This window comes from Pongo abelii, chromosome 16, assembly GCF_028885655.2.
Source record: "Pongo abelii isolate AG06213 chromosome 16, NHGRI_mPonAbe1-v2.0_pri, whole genome shotgun sequence".
In the NCBI taxonomy this organism is placed as follows: domain Eukaryota; kingdom Metazoa; phylum Chordata; class Mammalia; order Primates; family Hominidae; genus Pongo; species Pongo abelii.
The window spans coordinates 79,901,922-79,924,529 of record NC_072001.2 but is presented as its reverse complement, the minus strand read 5'-3'; the positions used below and the strand labels follow the sequence as shown (position 1 = coordinate 79,924,529).

At 37.7% G+C, this 22,608-nt stretch overlaps 1 protein-coding gene across 28 annotated transcripts in view; it reads left to right on the top strand.

Moving 5' to 3' along the window:
- Positions 1-22,608, top strand: part of SCAPER (S-phase cyclin A associated protein in the ER) — a 555,380-nt gene that overhangs the window by 271,340 nt on the left and 261,432 nt on the right. For all 28 annotated transcript variants that reach the window (NM_001374332.1, XM_063716003.1, XM_063715996.1 and 25 more), the window contains 1 exon segment: positions 11,920-11,985. In NM_001374332.1, coding sequence (NP_001361261.1) covers positions 11,920-11,985 — 66 coding nt within the window.

Genomic DNA, 22,608 nt, shown 5'->3' with positions numbered 1-22,608 from the left:
AACACGAGAATGTCACAATGCAAACACAAGTATCAGTCGCCAGATAGATCAAGGGGAAGAAAGGATATCAGAACTTGAAGACTGTCTTCCTGAAATAAGGCAGGCAGACTAGATTAGAGAAAAAAGAAAGAAAAGGAACAAATAAAACCTCTGAGAACTATGGGATTGTTAAAAGGCCAAACCTGTGACTGATAGGGGTAACTGAAAGAAATGGGGAGAATGGAACCAAGTTGGAAAACACACTTTAGGATATCATCCTGGAGAACTTCTCCAACGTAGCAAAACAGGCCAATATTCACATTCATGACAACCAAAGAACCCCAGTAAGATACTTCACAAGAAGATCAACCGCAAGACATATAATCATCACATTCTCCAAGGTCAAAGTAAAGGAAAATATGTTAAGGGCAGCCAGAGAGAAAGGCCAAGTCACCTATAAAGGGAAGCCCATCAGACTAACAGCAGACATCTCAGCAGAAACCCTACAAGCCAGAAGAGATTGAGGGTCAGTATTCATCATTCTTAAAGAAAATCCAACCTAAAATTTCATATCTGGCCAAACTGAACTTCCTTAGTGAAGGAGAAGTAAAATCTTTTTCAGATGAGCAAATGCTGAGGGAATTTCTCACCACCAGGCCTGTCTTGCAAGAGCTCCTGAAGGAAGCACTAAATATGGAAAGGAAAGAACGTTACCAGCCACTGCAAAAACATGCTGACATACACAGACCAGTGACGTTATGAAGCAACTACATGAAGAAGTCTGCAAAATAGCCAGTAAGCATCGTGATGACAGGATCAAATCCACACATAACAATATTAACCTTAAGTGTAAATGGGCTAAATGCCCAAATTAAAAGACACAGAATGGCAAGCTGGATAAAGAGTCGAGATCCATCAGTGTGCTGCATTCAAAAGCTCCATCTCACATGCAAAGACACACATAGACCGAAAATAAAAGAATGGAGGAAAATTTACCAAGCAAATGGAAAACAAAAAAGCAGGGGTTGCAATCTTAGTTTCTGACAAAACAAACTGTAAGCCAACAAAAATACAAAAAGACAAGGGCATTACATAATGATACATGAGTCAATTCAACAAGAAGAGCTAACTGTCCTAAATATCTATACACCCAGTATAGGAGTACCCAGATTCATAAAACAAGTTCTTAGAGACCTACAGAGAGACTTAGACTCCCACACAATAACAGTGGGAGACTTTAACACTCTACTGTCAATATTAGACAGATAATCAAGACAGAAAATTCATAAAAATTTTCAGGACTTGAACTCAGCTCTGGATCAAGTGGACCTGATAGATATCCACAGAATTCTCTACCCCAAAACAACAGAATATGCATTCTTCTTGGTGCCTCATTGCACTTACTCTAAAATTGATCACATAATTGGAAGTAAATCACTCCTTAGCAAATGCAAAAGAACTGAAATAATAACAGTCTCTCAGACCACAGCGCAATCAAATTAGAACTCAAGATTAAGAAACCCACTCAAAACCACACAACTACATGGAAATTGAACAACCCACTCCTGAATGACACTTGGGTAAATAATGAAATTAAGGCAGAAGTTAAGAAATTCTTTGAAACCAATGAGAACAAAGAGACAACGTGCCAGAATCTCTGGGACACAGCTAAAGCAGTATTAAGAGGCAAATTTATAGCACTAAATACCCACATCAAAAAGCTAGAAAGATCTCAAATCAGCACCTTAACATTACAACTGAAAGAACTAGAGAACCAAGAGCAAACAAACCCCAAAGCTAGGAGAAGAAAAGAAATAACCAAGCTCAGAGCAGAACTGAAGGAGATAGATATGTGAAGAGTCCTTCAAAAAAATCAATGAATCCAGGGGCTGGTTTTTTGAAAAAACGGTTAAAGTAGATAGACAGCTAGCTAGACTAATAAAGAAGAAAATAGAGAAAAATCAAGTAGACACAATAAAAAATGATAAATGGGATATCACCAATGACCCCACAGAAATAGAGAATACTGTGTTTCCACAGTACTATATACTGTATAGGCCCCACCATCAGAGAATACTATAAATACCTCTATGCAAATAAACTAGAACATCTAGAAGAAATGGATAAATTCCTGGACATAAACACCCTCCCAAGACTGAACCAGGAAGAAGTCGAATCCCTGAATAGACGAATAACAAGTTCTGAAATTGAGGCAGGTGATAAATAGCCTACCAACCAAAAAAGAAAGCCCAAGACCAAATGGATTTATAGCTGAATTCTACCAGAAGTTCAAAGAAGAGCTGGTACTATTCCTATTGAAACTATTCCAAAAAATTGAAAGGGAGGGACTCCTCCCTAACTCATTCTATGAGGCCAGCACCATCCTGATACCAAAACCTGGCGCAGATACAACAAAAAAAGAAAACTTCAGCCAATATCCCTGATGAACATCAGTGCAATGATTCTCAATAAATACTGGCAGACTGAATACAGCAGCACATGAAAAAGCTTATCCACCACGATCAAGTTGGCTTCATCCCTGGGATGCAAGGCTGCTTCAACATATGCAAATCAGTAAACACAATTCATTACATAAACAGATCTAAAGACAAAAACCACATGATTATCTCCATAGACGCAGAAAAGGCCTTTGATAAAATTCAACATCCCTTCATGTCAAAAACTCTCAATAAACTCGGTATTGAAGGAACATACTTCAATAATAATAAGAGCCATTTATGACAAACCCACAGCCAATATCATACTGAATGGGCAAAAGCTGGAAGCATTCCCCTCAAAAACTGGCCCAAGACAAGGATGCCTTCTCTCACCACTCCTATTCAACATAGTTTTAGAAGTTCTGGCCAGGGCCATCAGGCAAGAGAAAAAAATAAAGTGTATTCAAATAGGAAGAGAGGAAGTCAAAGTGTCTTTGTTTGCAGATGACATGATCGTATATCTAGAAAACCCCATTGTCTCAGCCCAAAAGCTTCTTAAGCTGATAAGCAAAGTCTCAGGATACAAAATCAATGTGCAAAAGTTATGAGTGTTCCTATACACCAACATTAGGCAAGCAGAGAGCCAAATCATGGATGAACTGCAATTCACAATTTCTCCAAAGAGAATAAAATACCGAGGAATACAGCTAACAACGGAAGTGAAGGACCCTCTTCAAGGAGAACTACAAACCACTGCCCAAAGAAATCAGAGCAGACACAAACAAATGGAAAAACATTGAATGCTCACAGATAGGAGAATCAGTATTGTTCAAATGGCCATAGTGCCCAAAATAATTTATAGTTTCAATGCCATTAAACTATCATTGACATTCTTCACAGAATTAAAATAAACTATTTTAAAATTCATATGGATCCAAAAAAGAGCTTGTATAGCCAAGACAATCATAAGCTAAAAGAACAAAGCTGAAGACATTGTGCTACCCAACTTCAAACTATATTACAGGGCTACAGTAACCAAAATAGCGTGGTACTGGTACATAAACAGGCATCTAGACCAATGGAACAGAATAGAGAGCCCTGAAATAAGGCCACACACCTACAACTATCTGATCTTCGAGAAACCTGACAAAAGCAATGGGGAAAGGATTCCCTATTCAATGAATAGTGATGGAATAACTGGCTAGCCATATGCAGAAGATTGAAACTGGAGCTTTTCCTTATACCATATACAAAAGTTAAATCAAGATGGATTAAAGACTTAAATGTAAAACCCAAAACTGTAAAAACTGTAGAAGACAACCTCGGTAGTACCATTAGGGACATAGGCACGGACAAAGATTTCATGACGAAATTGCCAGAAGCAATTGCAACAGAAGAAAAAATTGACAAATGAGATCTAATTAAACGAAAGAGCCTCTGCACAGCAAAAGAAACTTATCAGAGCAAACAGGCAACCTACAGAATGGGAGAAAATTTTTGCAATCTATGCATCTAATAAAGGCCTAATATCCAGAATCTACAAGGAACTTAAACTTACAAGAAAGAAAACCCCATTAAAAAGTGGGCCAAGGACATGAACAGACACTTCTCAAAAGAAGACATTCATGCGGCCAACAAACATATGAAGAAAAGCTCAACATCACTGGTCATTAGAGAAATGCAAATCAAAACCACAATGAGATACCATCTCATGCCGGTCAGAATGGCAATTATTAAAAAGTCAAGAAACAACAGAGGCTAGTGAGGTTGTGGAGAAATAGGAATGCTTTTACACTGTTGGTGGGAATGTAAATTAGTTCAACTATTGTGAAAGACTGGTGATTCCTTAAAGATCTAGAACCAGAAATACCATTTTACCCAGCAATCTCATTACTAGGTATATACCCAAAGGAATAAAAATCGTTCTGTTACAAAGGTACATACATGCGTACGTTCATTACAGCACTATTCACAATAAAAAAGACATGGAATCAACCCAAATGCCCATCAACGATAAACTGGATAAAGAAAATGTGTGACATATACACCGTGGAATACTATGCAGCCATAAAAAGGAATGAGATGATGTTCTTTGCAGGGACATGAATGGACCTGGAAGCTATTATCCTCAGCAAACTAACACAGGAACAGAAAACCAAATACCACATGCTCTCAGTTACAAGTGGGAGCTGAACAATAAGAACACATGGACACAGGGAGGGGAACAACACACAATGGGGCCTGTCGGGGTGTAGTTCGGGGTGGGAGAGCATTAGGAAAAATAGCTAATGCCTGCTGGGCTTAATACCTAGTTGATGGATTGATAGGTGCACCAAACCACCATGGTGCGCATTTACCTCTATAACAAACTTGCACATCCTGCACATGTACCCCAGAGCTTAACATTTAAAAAAAAATTATATAGAATTACAAGAGACCTCCTGGTAGCCAAAACGATCTTGAAAAAGAAGAAACAGGACTGAATTTCTCAATTTCAAAACTTACTACAAACCTATAGTAATTAACTGTTAACATAAGGACAGACATATAAATTATTTTATTAATCTATATTCTATTACATTCTAATCCATTAGAATTGAGAGTCCAGAAATATATCCAGGGGTTTATTGCCAAGCTTTGGTGTCTGCCAGTAGACCATACATATTTTAAAAAATACATTTCCATGGAACATTTATAAAACATGAACATACAACAAAACACGAAAGACCAAGAATTCTGATTCCTCTAATTCTGAAATGGAAATTATATATTCATTGTGCATAAATCAATAAAACTAGAAATTTATTACAAAAGATCAATCACCACCACCTCTGAAAATAAACAGTGATTTTAACACAGCAAAAAATTTGAATACACTTAACTGGAGAAGATGTATGACAAACAGCAAATACCCACATAGTAGGTTGTTTAAATCATTATTAGGAGATTGCAAATTAGACCACAGGGAGATACCACTATACACCCACAGGAATTTCTAAAATTAAAAAGATTGGCCAAACCAAGTATTGGCCAGGACTAAAGCAACTGTAACTTTCATACTTCACTGGTAGAAGTACAAATTGGAATGATTACTTCAGAAAATACTTCGCTCATTTAAAGTTCAGAAAATACTTTGGTCATTTAAAGTTAAGTACATGCTTATTACATGGTTATGTAATAACCATTACACTCCTAGGTAATTTATCTGTGATAAATGAAAACATTTTTCACCCAAGGACTTGTCTGCAAATTTTCATAGTAGCTTTATTCATAGTAATCCTAATCTGGAAAAAAGTGAAATGCCTAACTTGTGAGTGGATAAACAAATTTTCAGGTGTCTGAACAGTGGAACATTATTAAGCAATAAAAAGAAATGAACTAGTGATACATTCAGCAGTTTAAATGAATCTCAAGAGCTTGATGCTAAATGAATTAATTTAGAGACAATAGTGTAGATTGTAGTAATTGTATATTCTAGAAAGCCTTACTGGTAGAAAACAGATGGCTGATTTCTAGGAGCAAGAGGTAGGGGAAGAGATTGACTAGAAAGAGACAAAAGAGGACTTTGTGGTGTAGTGGAACTCTTTCATATCATGATTGTGATTTTGATTATACTGGGGTACACAATAGTGAAAACTCATTGAATTATACACAAATTAAAAATTTTTATTGTATGGAAATTATACCACCATAAAACTGACCAAATTTTTTTCAAATCTTAGAAAAAAATTAATTTTTTGGAAGCAAGGGTGACAAAAGAAAACATTTTCAATATGAATTGTTAGGAGTAAATCAAAGTGAAAACTACAGATTGCTTGAAATTTATGACAGTATGAAACTTACAGGATGTTACCAAAGCTTTGCTCAGAATGAAAGTTTTGCTTTAAATGATTTTGTTATCAATTGATGTAGAAATGATCTAAATAACTCAAGGAGCTAGAACGATATTGTTATCACCCCCATGGAAAACAAGATTCATGGATTTACTTAGTTTTATTTAGCAAATACGCACGTGACACTTACAATATACTATTTTTTATAAAGATAAAAAAATAGAGGTTTAATTTCTGAGAAGATTTGTAAAATAGCCTCTTTTTTTAATAAAACAAGATTTTTTTTTAGCAAAACAGCTAATATAAAATGGAGCATGCATATATCCCACATTATGACTGAGAGGGAGTATAACCAAGATGATATTGAGATTAATAATGAAGAAATGCAGTGTACAACACTACACCAATGAAATTTTTAATCTTACCAAAGTAGACAAGCATCTAAAAACCAAATCATCAGATTGTAATTGTGACAGTATATTTGAAAGGATTCTTTCAACCTTATCTCTTGCTATTCTCACATTTTAATCTTTTGCTCAGACCAAATGGGTCTCCACAATGTTCTAAGCATAACTTGTATTTTTCCTTATGTTCAGCATTGTTTACTCAATTTTCTCTGGTAATAATGCCATTTCCTTTGTATTTGGAGACCACCTGACTTTCAAGAGAGTACACATTTCATTTCTTTCAGGAAACTTAGCTGGAAATGAACATATCACATTACTTACCTGTCACTTACTCTGTCCCATGGAATTACATTTTTTATTTGTTTGTTTGAGACAGAATCTCTCTCTGTCATCCAGGCTGGAGTGCAGTGGCATAATCTTGGCTCATTGCAACCTCCGCCTCCCAGGTTCGAGCGATTCTCATGCTTCAGCCACCTAATTAGCTGGGATTACAGGCGTGCGCCACCACACCCAGCTAATTTTTGTATTTTTAGTAGAGACAGAGATTTGCCGTGTTGGCCAGGCTGGTCTTGAACTCCTGACCTCAAGTGATCCACCCGCCTCAGCCTCTCAAAGTGCTAGGATTACAGGCGTGAGCCTCCGAAAGTGCCTGGAATTATGTATCTTTTTATGCTATTATGTCATCTTCTTCCTTCTGCAGACTAAGTTTCTTGAATATTCTCATTATGTATATACCTCTTTGTATCCCCCTCCCATACTATAGTTTATACAGAGTCAAAACTCTGGAAATAAATATTTAATTGAATGCTAAAAGTGAATCAAATGGGAGGTGCTTCCGGATGGTTGACTAGAGGCATCTAGTGTGTGCCTCCTCCACAACAAAGAACCAAAATAGTGAGTAGATAATCACACTTTGAACAGATCATCTAAGAATATTGGCATTCAACCGAGAAGTGATAGGAGACACCTAAAGCAAGCTTGTCCAGTGCACATCCTGCAGGCTGCATGTGGCCCAGGATGGCTTTGAATGCGGCCCAACACAAATTCACAGACTTTCTTAAAGCATTACGAGATTTTTTTTGTGATTTTTTTAAAGCTCATCAAGAATCATTACTGTTAGTGTATTCTGTGTGTGGCCCAAGACAGTTCTTCTTCTTCCGTTGTGGCCAGGGAAGCCAAAAGATTGGACACCCTGACCTAAAGCAAGATAGGAGAGGAAAGTGAGGTAGCCTGTTCTTCTGGGATCAGCTGGGAGCCTGGAGAGGCTCCCCAGTGTGGGGAAAGAGGAAGTGCGTGATCCCCAGCAGTCCACATTCCCACCGTGGACTCCTGCGTCCAGCCACGGGAAAGCCCTTGCAACTAACATAAGAAGCTACTTGGAGACTATATAAAGGTATTGTTCCAGAGGGGGAGTCCATGCTTGGGCCTCACATACCCCTGAGCCTTGAGCAGCTACAGAAAGGTGCCACAATCAGAGTCTGCCTCCTACGAGAGCTACATTCTGCCCAGGGATCCAACAGCTTCTGCATTTCCGTAACTCAAACCCCGTTGACATTCCCCACCCTCAGCCAGCACCATAGTTGGCTACTGCCTCCAGGGATGAAGTGAGAGCCACTGGCAAAGACCCTACTGTCCCTAGCGGTGAGGCCACTGTAACATCTTCATATGTCCAAGAATGAACTTCCCTGCCAACAGCAGCCACCACTGTGGGCCGCTGAACCTGGGGCCAAAGCACAAGCAATGTGCATGCTTCCCAGCTGCCTGCATATGGGTGCTGCTGAAAGCAACCTCATTATCCCTAGTAGTGGGGCTGCAGTGCAGCCACTGCCATGCCCACCCAAGCATTCTGCCTTAGGCCTGAGTATTACCCCATGCTGGCCTACCAAAGCTAGCACCTATAGTACCACCAGAGTGCCTGACGACAGATCCACCCATCTCATCTCCACACCCCCAGTAACCAAGCATGTTGCCCAGGGGCCTGGGGACTGCCCAGCCCAGTCCACCACTGTTGGTACCCGAGTACTCTTTCTGGGAGCTTAAGGGAAAGCCCACCCAACTTGTCATTGCCATCACCATGGGGGTTCATCTACCTGCAAGCCTGGGGATTAGACTGCCAGCCCATGAAGGCTACCATCAACATGAGAGTGAACTACTTGGGATCCAGAGGTTATTCCTGCCAATGCTACTGCCATTGCCCATACCATGGCCCCAAAACCCGCCTTCCTCACTAGCCCATTGTTGCCACCCCTGTCACCAGAGCAAGCTGCCTGTAGGCCCAAGAATCAGCTCACCTGGACCTGCTAACACCGGTATCAGTGTTTGTCACTGTGGAGCCTAAAAACAAGTACATTTGGGCCACTGCTGCCACTACTGGGCCTTGAGGTGTCCCCATTCCCAGCAAAACTTCACCAGAACCTTCACTAACAACCCTACTATAAATCACTGGGGAAATCACAGACACCACTGATGCTGTTTACAACTGAAAAACAGCATATGTGACATATGCAACGTCATAAGGTGACAAAATACTCGAATTTGCAGTGTCCCAGAAGGTGAAGAAAAAATGAAAGGTAACTTAATAGGAATAGCATTGAATCTGCAGGTTACTTTGGGCAGCCATTTTAATGATATTGATTCTTCCAATCCATGAGCCCCTATGGAATGTTTTTTCATTTATTTGTATCATATATGATTTATTTCAGTAATGTTTTGTAGTCCTCCTTGTAGAGATCTTTCACTTCCTTGGTTTAAATGTATTCCTAGGGATCTTATTTTTGTGTATGTGTGGCCATTGTAAATGGGATTGTATTCTTGATTTGGCTCTCACCTTCAATGTTATTGGTGTATAGAAATGCTACTGATTTTGTACGTTGATTTTGTATCCTGAAACTTTACTGAAGTCGTCTATCGGTTCTAGGAGCCTTTTGGCAGAGTGTTTAGAGTTTTCTAGGTATAGAATAATATTGTCAGTGAAGAGAGATAATTTGACTTATTTTCCTGTTTGAATGCCTTTTATTTCTCTTGCTGATTGCTCTGGCTAGGACTTACAATATGTTGAATAGGAGTGGTGAGAGTGGACATCCTTGTCTTGTTCCTGTTCTTCAGGGAAATGCTTCCAGCTTTGGCCCATCTACTATGGTATTGGCTGTGGGGTTGCCATAGATGGCTTTTATTATTTTGAGGTATATTCCTTCAATTCTAGTCTGTTGAGGGTTTTTTATCATGAAGGTATGTTGGATTTTATTGAAAGCTTCTTCTGCATCTATTGAGATGATCATATGGTCTTTGTTTATCAATGTCATTTTTTACAAAATTATAAAAAGCTATTCTGAAATGCATATGGAGCCATAAAAGAGCCTGAAGAGCCAAAGCAATCCTAAGCAAAAAGAGCAAAATGGGAGGCATCACATTACCCAATTTCAAACTATACTGTAAGTCTACAGTAACCAAAAGAGCATGGTACTGGTACAAAAGCAGACACTTAAGACCAATGGAACAGAATAGAGAACCCAGAAATAATGCAGCACACCTATAGCCATCTGATCCTTGGTAAAGCTGACAAAAATAAGCAATGAAGACAGGACTCCCCATTTAATAAATGGTGCTGAGACAACTGGCTAGCCATATGCAGAAGAAATAAATTAGACCCCTACATTTCATCATATACAAAAGTTAACTCAAGATGAATGAAAGATTTAAAGGTAAGACCTCTAAACTATAAAATCCCTAGAAGAAAGCCTAGGGAATACCATTCTAGACAATGGACTTGGCAATGAATTTATGACTTAAGTCCTCAAAAGCAATTGTAATTAACACAAAAACTGACAAGTGGGACCTAATTAAAGAGCTTCTGCTCAGCGAAAGAAACTGTCAATGGAGTGAACAGATAACCTACAGAATGGGAGAAAGTATTTCACAAACTATGCATCCAAAGGTTTAATATCCAGAATCTATAAGGAACTTAGACAATTGAATAAGCAAAAACCAAATAAAGCTATTAAAAGGTGGGCAAAGGACATGAACAGACACTTCTCAAAAGAAGACATACAGTCAGCCAAGAGACATATAAAAAATGCTCACAGGGTGAGGTGCCACACTCTTAAACAACTGGATGTCACATGAACTCATTATTATTCATTCTTATGAGGAGGGCACCTAGCTATTAATGAGAGATCCACCCCTGTGATCCAGCCACCTTTCATTGGGCCCCACTTCCAACATTGGGGATCACATTTCCACATGAGACGTGGAGGAGACAAATATCTAAATTATATCATAGGGATAATACCATATTGAATTTTTAGATACTTGTGATATTATTGAATGTACAGCAGCCAGCACAATGCTTGGAACATACTCCACCATGCATAATTGTTACTTTTCTCACCTTTCAGATGAGGTCACAATTACTTGTAGCTACCAAGTAGTTATTTCTCCATTTTGACATGCAAAATGTTTATATTTGTAAAAATCTTTATATTTATAAAAATCTTAATATTTAGGCTGATGGCAATAAGCATACTTAGGTTGAAAAAATATGTAATTTTATATTTTATTCCAATTTAGATATTTCTTTATTCCAAAGCATCATCTGTCTAGTTTGCTTTTTTCCTCATTAGGGCTATTGTAATTTGCATCTTTCTCAGTTCTTTAGGTAGGAGTATTTTTTTTTTCACCTGTCATTGTTCTCTAGATTGTTTTACATTGTGGGTAATTTTTTCGTAGATCACTGGATGAATTCTTTGACAACAGGATCCTTTGGATGAGCAGTTAACATTTAAATTGTCATTTTCCTCTTTTTTTCTCCAAAAAGAGAAATGTACAAATTAAGTCAACATTAATGGATTGCTATAGTGAGAACTGTCTTAGATCAGTGACCAGCTTGATGACTGTCACCTACTAGTTTAGGCAAGCCGGAGCCTAGTTAGAAAGGGGCAGAGAAGTATCTCAAATTTTTCTGAACCTTTGGTATTTAGTCAGTATAAAAAACAAAAGCAAAACACATCTTTGAAAGTCTGGTCACGTTATTTCCACTGTCTTTTTAGTTATTTCTAAAATTAAATGACTTTTTTTGTATTATTCTTTACCTGTATTTATCTTTTCATTGTATAACTCTTGAGGTACATAGGTAGTCAGCCACTTCAATCACCAAATTTAGTAGGCTGAGTGTTACATTTAATAGGGGAAAAATACAACGAACATTTTGGTTTATTATAAAAATTAGCAGTGAAATAACTGTGTTAAAACTTTTTTTCTCTTCAGGGCTAAGGAATATGAGAGTTTAATGGAAACCAAAAATTCTGGCTCTGATTCACCTTATAAAGCAAAGTGAGTATTCCACATTTTAGTTCTCCTTTTCTTCAGTCTATGCCTGTAACAAAAGTGTATCTCAACCATCATGTTATGTCTGTAATAAGGTTCTTTGATTCTGATTTCTAGAACAGCATTCTCTTAATGCAGTAGTATCCAACTAGAGGAGAATTTGCTGAGGGTATTTGGCCATGTCTGGGCACAGTTCTTGTGAGCACAACTTGGGGCTGCTAGCATCAAGTGGGTGGAGGCCAAGGATTCTGCTATATATTATTCAATGCATAAGACAACCCTCACAGAGAGAACTACCTCATCCAAAATGTTAATAGTACCAAGGTTGAGAATCCCTGTTCTAACAGATCAGGTTCTGGCAAAGCAAGGCTATGCTGGTGCTTGCTCTGAGGAGATCTCTCTAAGGATTGTTCCTCGGGCCAGTCCGTAAAGAGAATTAGAATTCTCTAATGCTAATTCTCATGAGATTTTAGGTGAGAATTTAGACTTCACCATTGAGGTGTAAATGTAATTAAACAATAGCTAGGTAAACAAAGGCATCATCATTTTGTTTCTCTTAAAAATACTGTCAGTAGAGCTGCAGTGAGAAAAGTACTCACAAACACTATTGAAGGGAGTACAGACTAGTATGGTCTTGTTGAAAAGCAGTGTGCATTAGCAGTTTAGGAAGCCCTATTCAGACCTAAGCCTGCTCAGTGGAATAGCGCAAAATGTGCTGAGATATTTATATACATAGATGACTCTTTTAAAAAAAAATTTTTTATTTTAAGTTCTGCAGTACATGTGCAGGATGTGCAGGTTTGTTACATAGGTAAACGTGTCATGTTGGTTTGCTGTACCTGTCAACCCATCACCTAGGTATTAAGCCCAGCATGCATTAGCTATTTGTCTTGATGCTCTCCTTCCTCTCATCCCCCCTCGACAGGCCCCAGCGTGTGTTGTTTCCCTCCCTAAGTTTATGTGTTCTCCTTGTTCACCTCCCCCTTATAAGTGAGAACATGCGGTGTTTGGTTTTCTGTTCCTGTGTTAATTTTGCATAGATGACTCTTTTACTGGTACTTTTAACAGTGGAAAAAGTCAGGAAACAATTTAAGTGCCCCAAGTGGAGGAATATCCATAACCACTTGTTGGTGTACATATGCTATAGAATGTTAATATAGCCATTATTTGCATTTACAGTAGAAATATTCTTGCCTGTCAAAAGATACCAATCAGCTTACTACTTTTATTTATTATTGTTCTGAAAGTATTAGGCATTATAATAAAAAGATAAATACATATAAAACATTAAAGAAGTAAGAAAATTATCAAGATTAGGAAGATACTGTATATCACAAATACTGTATATCAGGAGAATGGAGTGCAGAACTAGTAGAAGCAACAAGAGAAATCAATTAAGTAGGATGGTGGATTGCCAAATTAATATAATAACAATAATAGGTAACATTTACTGAGCCATTACCTTATGCTAGACTCTATGTGTGCTAACTCATTCCTGACAATAATTCTATGAGGTTAATTAGGGAAACTAAGCTCTAGAGAGGGTAACTTGCCTGAAGCTACACAACAGCATATCTAGCATACAAAAATTAATAGCTTTCTTTGCAATAACCACTTAGAAAATATAAATATATTTACAATAGCAATAAAAAGAAGTAAAATATTTAAGAGAAAACTTATATATATATATTTTTTGAAGACAGAGTCTCGCTCTGTTGCCCAGTCTGGAAGGCAGTGGCGTGATCTAGGCTCACTGCAACCTCTACCTCCCAGGTTCGGGCAATTCTTATGCCTCAGCCTCCCACCTAGCTGGGACTACAGATAAGTGCCACCATGCCCAGCTAATTTTTTGTATTTTAGTAGAGACAGGGTTTTACCTTGTTGCCCAGGCTGGTCTCGAACTCCTGTGCTCAGGCAGTCCGCTCACCTCAGCCTCCCAAAGTGCTAGGCTTACAGGCACGAGCCATCGCGCCCAACCTTTGAGAGTAAACTTAAGAGGAAATGTGAAGGATCTATTAAAAGAAAATGTTAAAAAGCTAACAAGAGATATAAAAGACTTTTATAAATGGAAAGACAAATCATACTCTTGGATAAAAGACACAGGACAGTAAGTTTGCTGTAAATATTCCTACAAATGTAATGTAATTCCTGTAAAATAGCAACTTTTTTTTCATAGATCTAAAATCATTCTAAAGAGAATATAGAAACGTCTGAGAATTTCTAGGAAAAATTTTTGAAAGAAGGAATATGAGATAGGACTCAGCTAATGGATATTTAATAAAATTTTAAAGCTGCACTCACACATGAATAAAAATACAAATTGTTGGAAGAGTGTTCTTTTGTTTTTTGTTTTTGTTTTTGTTTTTTGAGACAGAGTCTCACTCTATCGCCCAGGCTGGAATGTAGTGGTGAGATCTCGGCTCACTGCAACCTCTTCCTCCCGGGTTCGAGTGGTTCTCGTGCCTCAGCCTCCCTGGTAGCTGGGATCACAGGCGCCTGCTACCACACCCGGCTAATTTTTATATTTTTAGTAGAGATGGGGTTTCACCAGTGTTGGCCAGACTGGTCTCGAGCTCCTGACCTCAAGTGATCCACCCGCCTTGGCCTCCCGAAGTGCTGGGATTATAGGTGTCAGCCATCATGCCCAGCTGGAAGAGATTTTTTAAAACAGTCTAGAAATATATCTAAATACTTGAGGAAATTTAATATATGACTGTGGTGTATAGTATTTGCAAAAAATGGCCAGAAGAAGTTGAGCCATTTCTGAATACATGCCCCTTTGCAGTATAACTTTGCTGTTTCTCCTATCAAGAAGTGGACTTTGTTTCTCTTCCTCTTGAACTTCTGGACCTGTGACTTGTTTTGGCCCATTGAAAGCTGTAGAAGTGATATGTGACTTCCAAGCCTTAGCCTCACGGGTCTATGGTTTCTGTTCTCGCCTGCACTTTCTTATTCTTCAGTAACTGCCACGTAAGGAAGCCTGGGTCAGCCTCCTTGTGAGTGAGAAATCACATGAAGGGACAGGCTCAGTTGTCATGGCTGTCCCCTCTGAAAACCCTAGGCAAGGGATTAAGGCCATCCAGGACCAGTTATCACCTAGCGGTTATGTTAGGTGAGACCAGAAGAATTACCTAGCTGAGCTCAGGTCAAACTGCAGGGAGGAAATAGATAGCTGTTTGAAGATACTGAGTTTTGAGGCAGTTTGTTTCACAGCAAGTAATTACTGATTCAGTGATAAAGGTGGAATTCCAAGTCATTAGGGAAAGGATAGATTAGCCAGTAAATGTTGATGAATACTTCTCACTCCTTACTCTAGCAGTTAAATTGCTGATTAATCAAAGATGTAAGATAAAAATATGAAATTATGAAAGCACTAGAAGAAAACAGAGGAAATGTCAAAGTCCCTTCTAAATAAACTTCTAGACACAGGAGTCAGAGAAGAAAAGACTAATGAATTTGACTGTATCAAAGTGAAAACTTTATGCTTGGTTAAATACCATAAAGAAAAAAGAGGGGAGGAAATATTTACAACAAAAATGATAAAGAGCTCATGTTATATATAAATAAATACCTTGTATAAATTAATATGAGCAAGATCATTCATCAGTAGGAAAAAATATTGGATATGATCAGATAATACAAGGAAAAGGAAATTAAAAGTGCCCAATTTGTTTTACTTTTGAAATTCCAAACTACTTAATTGGATTTTTAAAAATTATATTTATAGACATTTTAATGCTGTGAGGAAATGCTTATGATTGAAAACTTGTAATTTTGATACAGTATGAGCTTTTTACATTAAAATGATAGAGGCCCTAAAGAGTAGTAATGCTACTTAAATTCAAATTTCCGTATACATCTTCCTAAAAACTATATATATCAACAAGGAAAGCAAATTAAGTCATCAATACTTCATATCTATACTACATCTAGGAGACATAGATGGCTACCAATGTACTTTTTTTCATTTTTTAAAATGGTGATGAAATAACATATAGCAAAATTTACTATCTTACTCATTATTAATACAGTTTAGTGATATTAAGTACATTCATATTGTTGTGTAGCTATTACATCATCCATCTCCAGAACTGTTTTCATCTTACAAAACTATAACTATACCCATTAAACAATAATTTCCCATACCTCCTGTTCCTAGCACTTGGCAACCACCATTCTACTTTCTATTATTATGACTTTGGCTACTCTGGGTAACTCATGTAAGTGTAAATATACAGTATTTGTCTCTTTGTGATAGGCTTATTTCATTTATCATGATATCCTCAAGATTTATCCATGTTGCACCAAGGATAAGAATATTCATCCTTTTTAGGGCTGAATAATACTCCACTATATGTGTTGCTTATCCATTAATCTGTCATTAGACATTTGGATTGCTTCCACTGTTTAGCAATTATGAATAATGCTGCTGTGAACATGGGTACACAAATATCTCTTTGAGTCCCTGCTTTTAATTATTTTCTGTATATATCCAGAAGTGGAACTGCTAGATCATATGGCAGATCTATTTTTAATATTAATATATTGAGGAACCAGCACACTGTTTTCCACAGTAGCTATACCATTTTTTACATTCTCACCAGCTCTGCACAAGAGTAACAGTATCTCCACGTCCTCACCAGTACTTGTTATTTTCTGCTTTTTTTGATAGTAGCCATCCATATAGTTGAGATAGTATCTCATTTTAGTTTCGGATTGCATTTACCTAACGATTAGTGATGTTGGACATCTTTTCACTTGCCTTTTGGACATTTGTATATTCTTTTTTTTTTTTTTTTTTTTGAGATGGAATCTCGCTCTGTCGCCCAGGCTGGAGTGCAATGGTGGGATCTCAGCTCACTGCAACCTCCAGCTCCCGGTTTCAAGCAATTCTCCTGCCTCTGCCTCTCGAGTAGCTGGGATTACAGGTGTGTGCCACCATGCCCAGCTAATTTTTTGTATTTTTAGTAGAGATGGGGTTTCACCATGTTAGCCAGGATGGTCTCAATCTCCTGACCTTGTGATCCGCCTACCTTGGTGTCCCAAAGTGCTGGGATTACAGGCGTGAGCCACCATGCCTGGCCTCATTTGTGTGTGTGTATACACACACACACATACATATATACACATACACACACATTTTTTTTTTTAGATGGATTCTTGCTGTGTTGCCAAGCTAGAGTGCAGTGGCGTGATCTCAGCTCACTGCAACCTCTGCCTCCCGGGTTCAAGGGATCCTCCCACTTCAGCCTCCCAAGTAGCTTGGAACTACAGGAGCGTGCCACCAACTCAGATAATTTTTGTATTTTTTTGTAGGGATGGGGTCTTACCATGTAGCCCAGGCTGCTTTCGAACTCCTGGGCTCAAGCAATCCGCCCCCCTCAGCCTCCCAAAGTGCTATTACATCTTCTATAAATGCTTGGTAGAATTCACCAGTGAATCCATCAAGTCCAAGGCTTTTCTTCGATAAGAGATTTTGATTACTAATCTACTTAATTATATGTCTTTTAGGTCTTCTATTTCTTCATCATTAGATTTTGGCATATTTTGGGTTTCTAGGAGGTGGTCTGTTTTGTGTAGGTTATCCGATTTATTGCCATACAGTTGTTAATAGTACTCTCTTTGAATCCTTCTTATGTATGTAGGATCAGTAGTAATGTGCCCACTTTCATTTCTGAATTTAGCAATTAGTATCTTTTCATAGTCAGTCTAGCTAAAGGTTTGTCAGTTTAGTTTGTCTTGTGGAAGAACCAGCTGTTGGTTTCATTGATTTTTCTCTATTTTAAAAAATTGTTTCATTTATCCCTGTACTAGTCTTTATTATTCTTTCTGAAGGAAATAATAAAGCTTTGGGTTTAGCTTTGGGTTTAGATTTTTCTTCTTTTTCTACTTCGTTAAATATAAATGTTTATAAACGTCCCCCTTCTTTCACTGTGTCCCATGCATTTTGGTATGTTGTGCTTTCATTTTCATTTGTCTGTATTTTCTGATTTTTCTTTGACTACTTTTGTGATTCATTGGTTGTGTAAAAATGCATTATTTTTCACAAATTTGTGAATTTTTCAGGTTTTTTTTTTGTTACAAATTTCTAACTTCATCCTGTTGTGGTCAGAGAATACACATTGTATGACATCTGTCTTGTGAATCTATTGAGTCTTCATTTGTTTGTTTTTGTTTTTGTTGTTTGTTTTTTAACTTTTAAGTTCAGGGTTACAAGTGCAGATCTGTTACATAGGTAGTAAACTTGTGTCATGGGGATTTGTTGTACAGAATATTTTATCACCCAAGTATTAAGCCTAGTACTCCTTAGTTATTTTTCTTGTTCTTCTCCCTCCTCCCACCCTCCAGCCTCCAAAAGGCCCTAATGTATGTTGTTCCCCTCTATGTGTCTATGTGTTCTCATCATTTAGCTCCCACTTATAAATGAGAACATGTGATATTTGGTTTTCTCTTCCTGTGTTAGTTTGCTAAGGATAATGGCCTGCAGCACCATTCATGTCCCTGCACAGGACATGATCTCATTCCTTCTTATGGCTGTATTATATTCCATGGTGTATACATACCATATTTTCTTTATCCAGTCTATCATTCATGGGCATTTCAATTGATTCCATGTCTTTGTTACTGTGAATAGTGCTGTGATGAACATACGTGTGTGCATGTGTCTTTATATTTATATTGCTTTGGATATATGTCCAGTAATGGGATTGCTGGGTTGAATGGTATTTCTGTCTTTAGGCCCTTTGAGGAATCACCACACTGTCTTCCACAATGGCTGACCTAATTTACACTCCCACCAACAGTGTGTAAGCATTTCTTTTTCTCTACAACCTTGCCAGCATCTGTGATTTTTTGACTTTTAAATCGTAGCCATTTTAACTGGTATGACATGATATCTCATTATGGTTTTGATTTGCATTTCTCTAGTGATCAGTGATGTGGAGCTTTTCTTCATATGATTTTTGGCCATATGTATATCTTCTTTAGCAAAGTGTTTGTTCATGTCCTTTGCCCACTTTTTAATCAGGTTGTTTTTTTTCTTGTAAATTTAAGTTCCCTATAGATGCCAGATATTTTGTTGGATGCATAGTTTTCAAGAATTTTCTCCCATTCCGTAGTTTGTCTGTTTACCCTGTTGATACTTTCTTTTGCTGTTCAGAAGCCCTTTAGTTTAATGAGATACCATTTGTCAATGTTTGCTTTTGTTGCAGATGCTTTTGGTGTCTTCGTCGTGAAATCTTTGCCCATGCCTATGTCCCAAATGGTATTGCCTAGGTTGTCTTCTAGGGTTTTTATAGTTTTGGGTTTTACATTTAAATCTTTAATCCATCTTGGTTAATTTTTGTACATGGTATAAGGAAAAGGTCCAGTTTCAGTCTTCTGCATATGGCTAGCCAGTTATCCCCGCATCATTTATTGAATAGGGAATCCTTTTCCCATTGCTTGTTTTTGTCAGGTTTGTTGAAGATCAGATAGTTTTAGGTGTGTGGCCTTATTTCTGGGCTCTCTATTGTGTTCCATTGGTCTGTGTGTCTGTATTGTACCAGTACCATGCTGTTTTGGTTACTGTAGCCCTGTAGTGTAGTTTGAAGTCAGGTAGCATAATGCCTCCCATGTTATTCTTTTTGCTTAGGATTGCCTTGGCTATTTGGGCTCTTTTTTGATTCCATATGAATTTTAAAATAGTTTTTTATAGTTCTGTGAAGAATATCAATGGTAGTTTAACGGGAATAGCACTGAATTTAATAAATTGCTTTGAGCAGTATGGCCATTTTAATGATATTGAGTCTTCCTATCCATGAGCATGGAGTGTTTTTCCATTTGTTTGTGTCATCTCTGATTTGTTTGAGCAGTGGTTTGCAGTTCTCCTTGTAGCGATCTTTTACCTCTCTAGTTAGCTGTATTCCTAGGTATATTATTCTTTTTGTGGCAGTATGGAATGGGAGTTAGTTCCTGATTTGGCTCTCAGCTTGACTGTTGGTGTATAGGAATGCCAGTGATTTTTGCACATTGATTTTGTATCCTGAGACTTTGGTGAAGCTGTTTTTCAGCTCAAGAAGCTTTTGGAGGGTTGGGCATAGTGCCTCATGCCTGTAATCACAACACTCTGGTCAGCCACAACAGGCGGATTGCTTGAGTTCAGTTCAAGACCATCCTGGGCAACATAGCAAAACCCTTTCTCTACTAAAAATACAAAAAAATTAGCCAGACATGGTGGCTTTCACCTGTAGTTCCAGCTACTCAGGAGGCTGAGGTAGGAGAATCACCTGAGCCTGGGAGGTCCAAGCTGCAGTGAGCCGAGATTGCACTACTGCACCCCAGCCTGGGCAATCAGAGTGAAACCCTGTCTCAAAAAAAAAAAAAAAAAAAAAAAAAAAAAGCAGCAGCAGCTTTTTGGGCTGAGACTGGGATTTTCTAAATACAGGATCATGTTATCTGCAAACAGGAATAGTTTGAGTTTCTCCTCTATTCCTATTTGAATACCATTTATTTCTTTCTCTTGCCTGATCACCCTAGCCAGAACTTCCAGTACTATGTTGAATAGGAGTGGTGAGAGAGGGCATTCTTGTCTTGTGCCGGCTTTCAAGGGATATGCTTCCAGGTTTTGCCTGTTTAGTGCAATGTTGGCTGTGGGTTTATTATAGATGGCTCTTATTATTTTGAGGTATATTCCTTCAATACCTAGTTTATTGAGAGTTTTTAACATGAATGGACGTTAAATTTTATCAAAAGCCATTTCTGCAACTATTGAGATAATCATGTGGTTTTTGTCTTTAGTTCTGTTTATGTGATGAATAATATTTATTGATTCGCAGTAATAATAAAATACATAATAAATAAATAATGAAATAAAAAATAAAAATAAATAATATTTATTGATATGCAACCAACCTTGCATCCAGGGGTTGAAGCCTATTTGATCATGGTGGATAAGCTTTTTGATGTGCTACTGGATTCGGTTTACCCAGTATTTCATTTTGGATTTTTACATCAGTGTTCATCATGGATGTTTGCCTGAAGCTTTCTTTTTTTGTTGTATCTGCCAGGTTTTGGTATCATGATAATGCTGGCCTTATAGGATCTGTTAAGGCGGAGTCCCTCCTCCTCAATTTTTTGCAATAGTTTCGGTAGGAATAGTACCAGCTCTTCTTGTACATCTGGTAGACTTCAGCTGTGAATCCTTCTGGTCCTGGGCTTTTTTTTTGGATGGTAGGCTGTTACTGCCTCAATTTCAGAACTCATTATTGGTTTGTTCGGAGATTCAATTTCTTTCTTGTTCAGTCTTGAGAAGGTATATGTGTCCAGGAATTTATCAATTTCTTTTTCATTTTTTTCTTATGTTTTCTTCTAAGAGTTTTATAGTTTTGAGTCTTACATTTTTTATCTGTTTTGAGTTTTTTTGTATATTGTTTGAGACTGGTGTTCAATTTCATTTTTTTGCGTAAGGAGACTCCATTTTCCTAGCACCATTTGTTGAAGAGACTATTCTTCTCCATTGCATGTTCTTGGTGCCCTTGTCAAAGATCAATTGACTGTGAATGTGTGGGCTTATTTATGGATTCTCTATTCTATTCTATTGGTCCATAGGTCTATTTTTATGCCACTATCATACTGTTTTGATTAGTTTTGTAATATAATTTAAAGTCAGGAAGTGTGATGCCTTCCATTCTGTTATTTTTGCTCAAGATTGCTTTAGCTATTTGGGGAGTATTGTTGTTCCATTTGTATTTTAGGATTGATATTTGTATTTCTGTAGAAATGCTTTTGGAATTTTGATAGGGATTTCACTGAATATGTAGATCACTTTGGGTATTATGGCCAATTTAACAATATTCTTCCAATCTATGAACATGGGGTATCCATTTATTTATGTCTTTTTAAATTTCCTTAATCAGTGTTTTATAATTTTCAGTGTATAAGTCTTTCACCTTTTCAGTTAATTACTAAGTAATTTTTTGTTTTTCTTGTTAATGTAAATGGAATTGTTTTCCCAATTTCCCTTTTAGATAGTTTGTTGTTTATATATAGAAATCTTAGTGACTTTTGTATGTTGATTTTGTATTCTACAACTTTACTGAATTTGTATATTAATACTATCAGGATTTTTTTATAGAATCTTTACGGTTTTCTTTGTGTGTGATTTTGTCATATCCAGTCATTTTACTTCTTTTCCAAATTGGATGCATTTTGTTTATTTTTCTTGCTTAATTGCTCTGGTTAGGAGTTCCAGAACTGTGCTCAATAGCAGTGGTGATAGTAGGCATCCTTGCCTTATTCCTAATCTTGGAGGAAAACTTTCTATTTTGCCTGAGGTCTGGGGCTGATCGTGCACTTATGTGATAGTCATGCTCTGTTTCTTGAGGAACATGCATGGTGGTGCTGGCTCGGATGACATTAGGGTTTAGAGGATGGTGGGTGACTCAGCAGCTGGGGTTTGGGAAGACATAAACTGTGGGGCCAGTGATGTTGAAAGCTGGGAGTGGGCGCACAGTGCTGTGCTGGCACTGGTTTTCTCAGTTGCAGAGGCTCTTGGGGTCCTATGTAGAGTAGGCCACTACGCACCACAGTGGCATCATGGGAGGGGAAAAGTAATTATTTTGGAATATGTCAGAGCATTCCATTTTTACC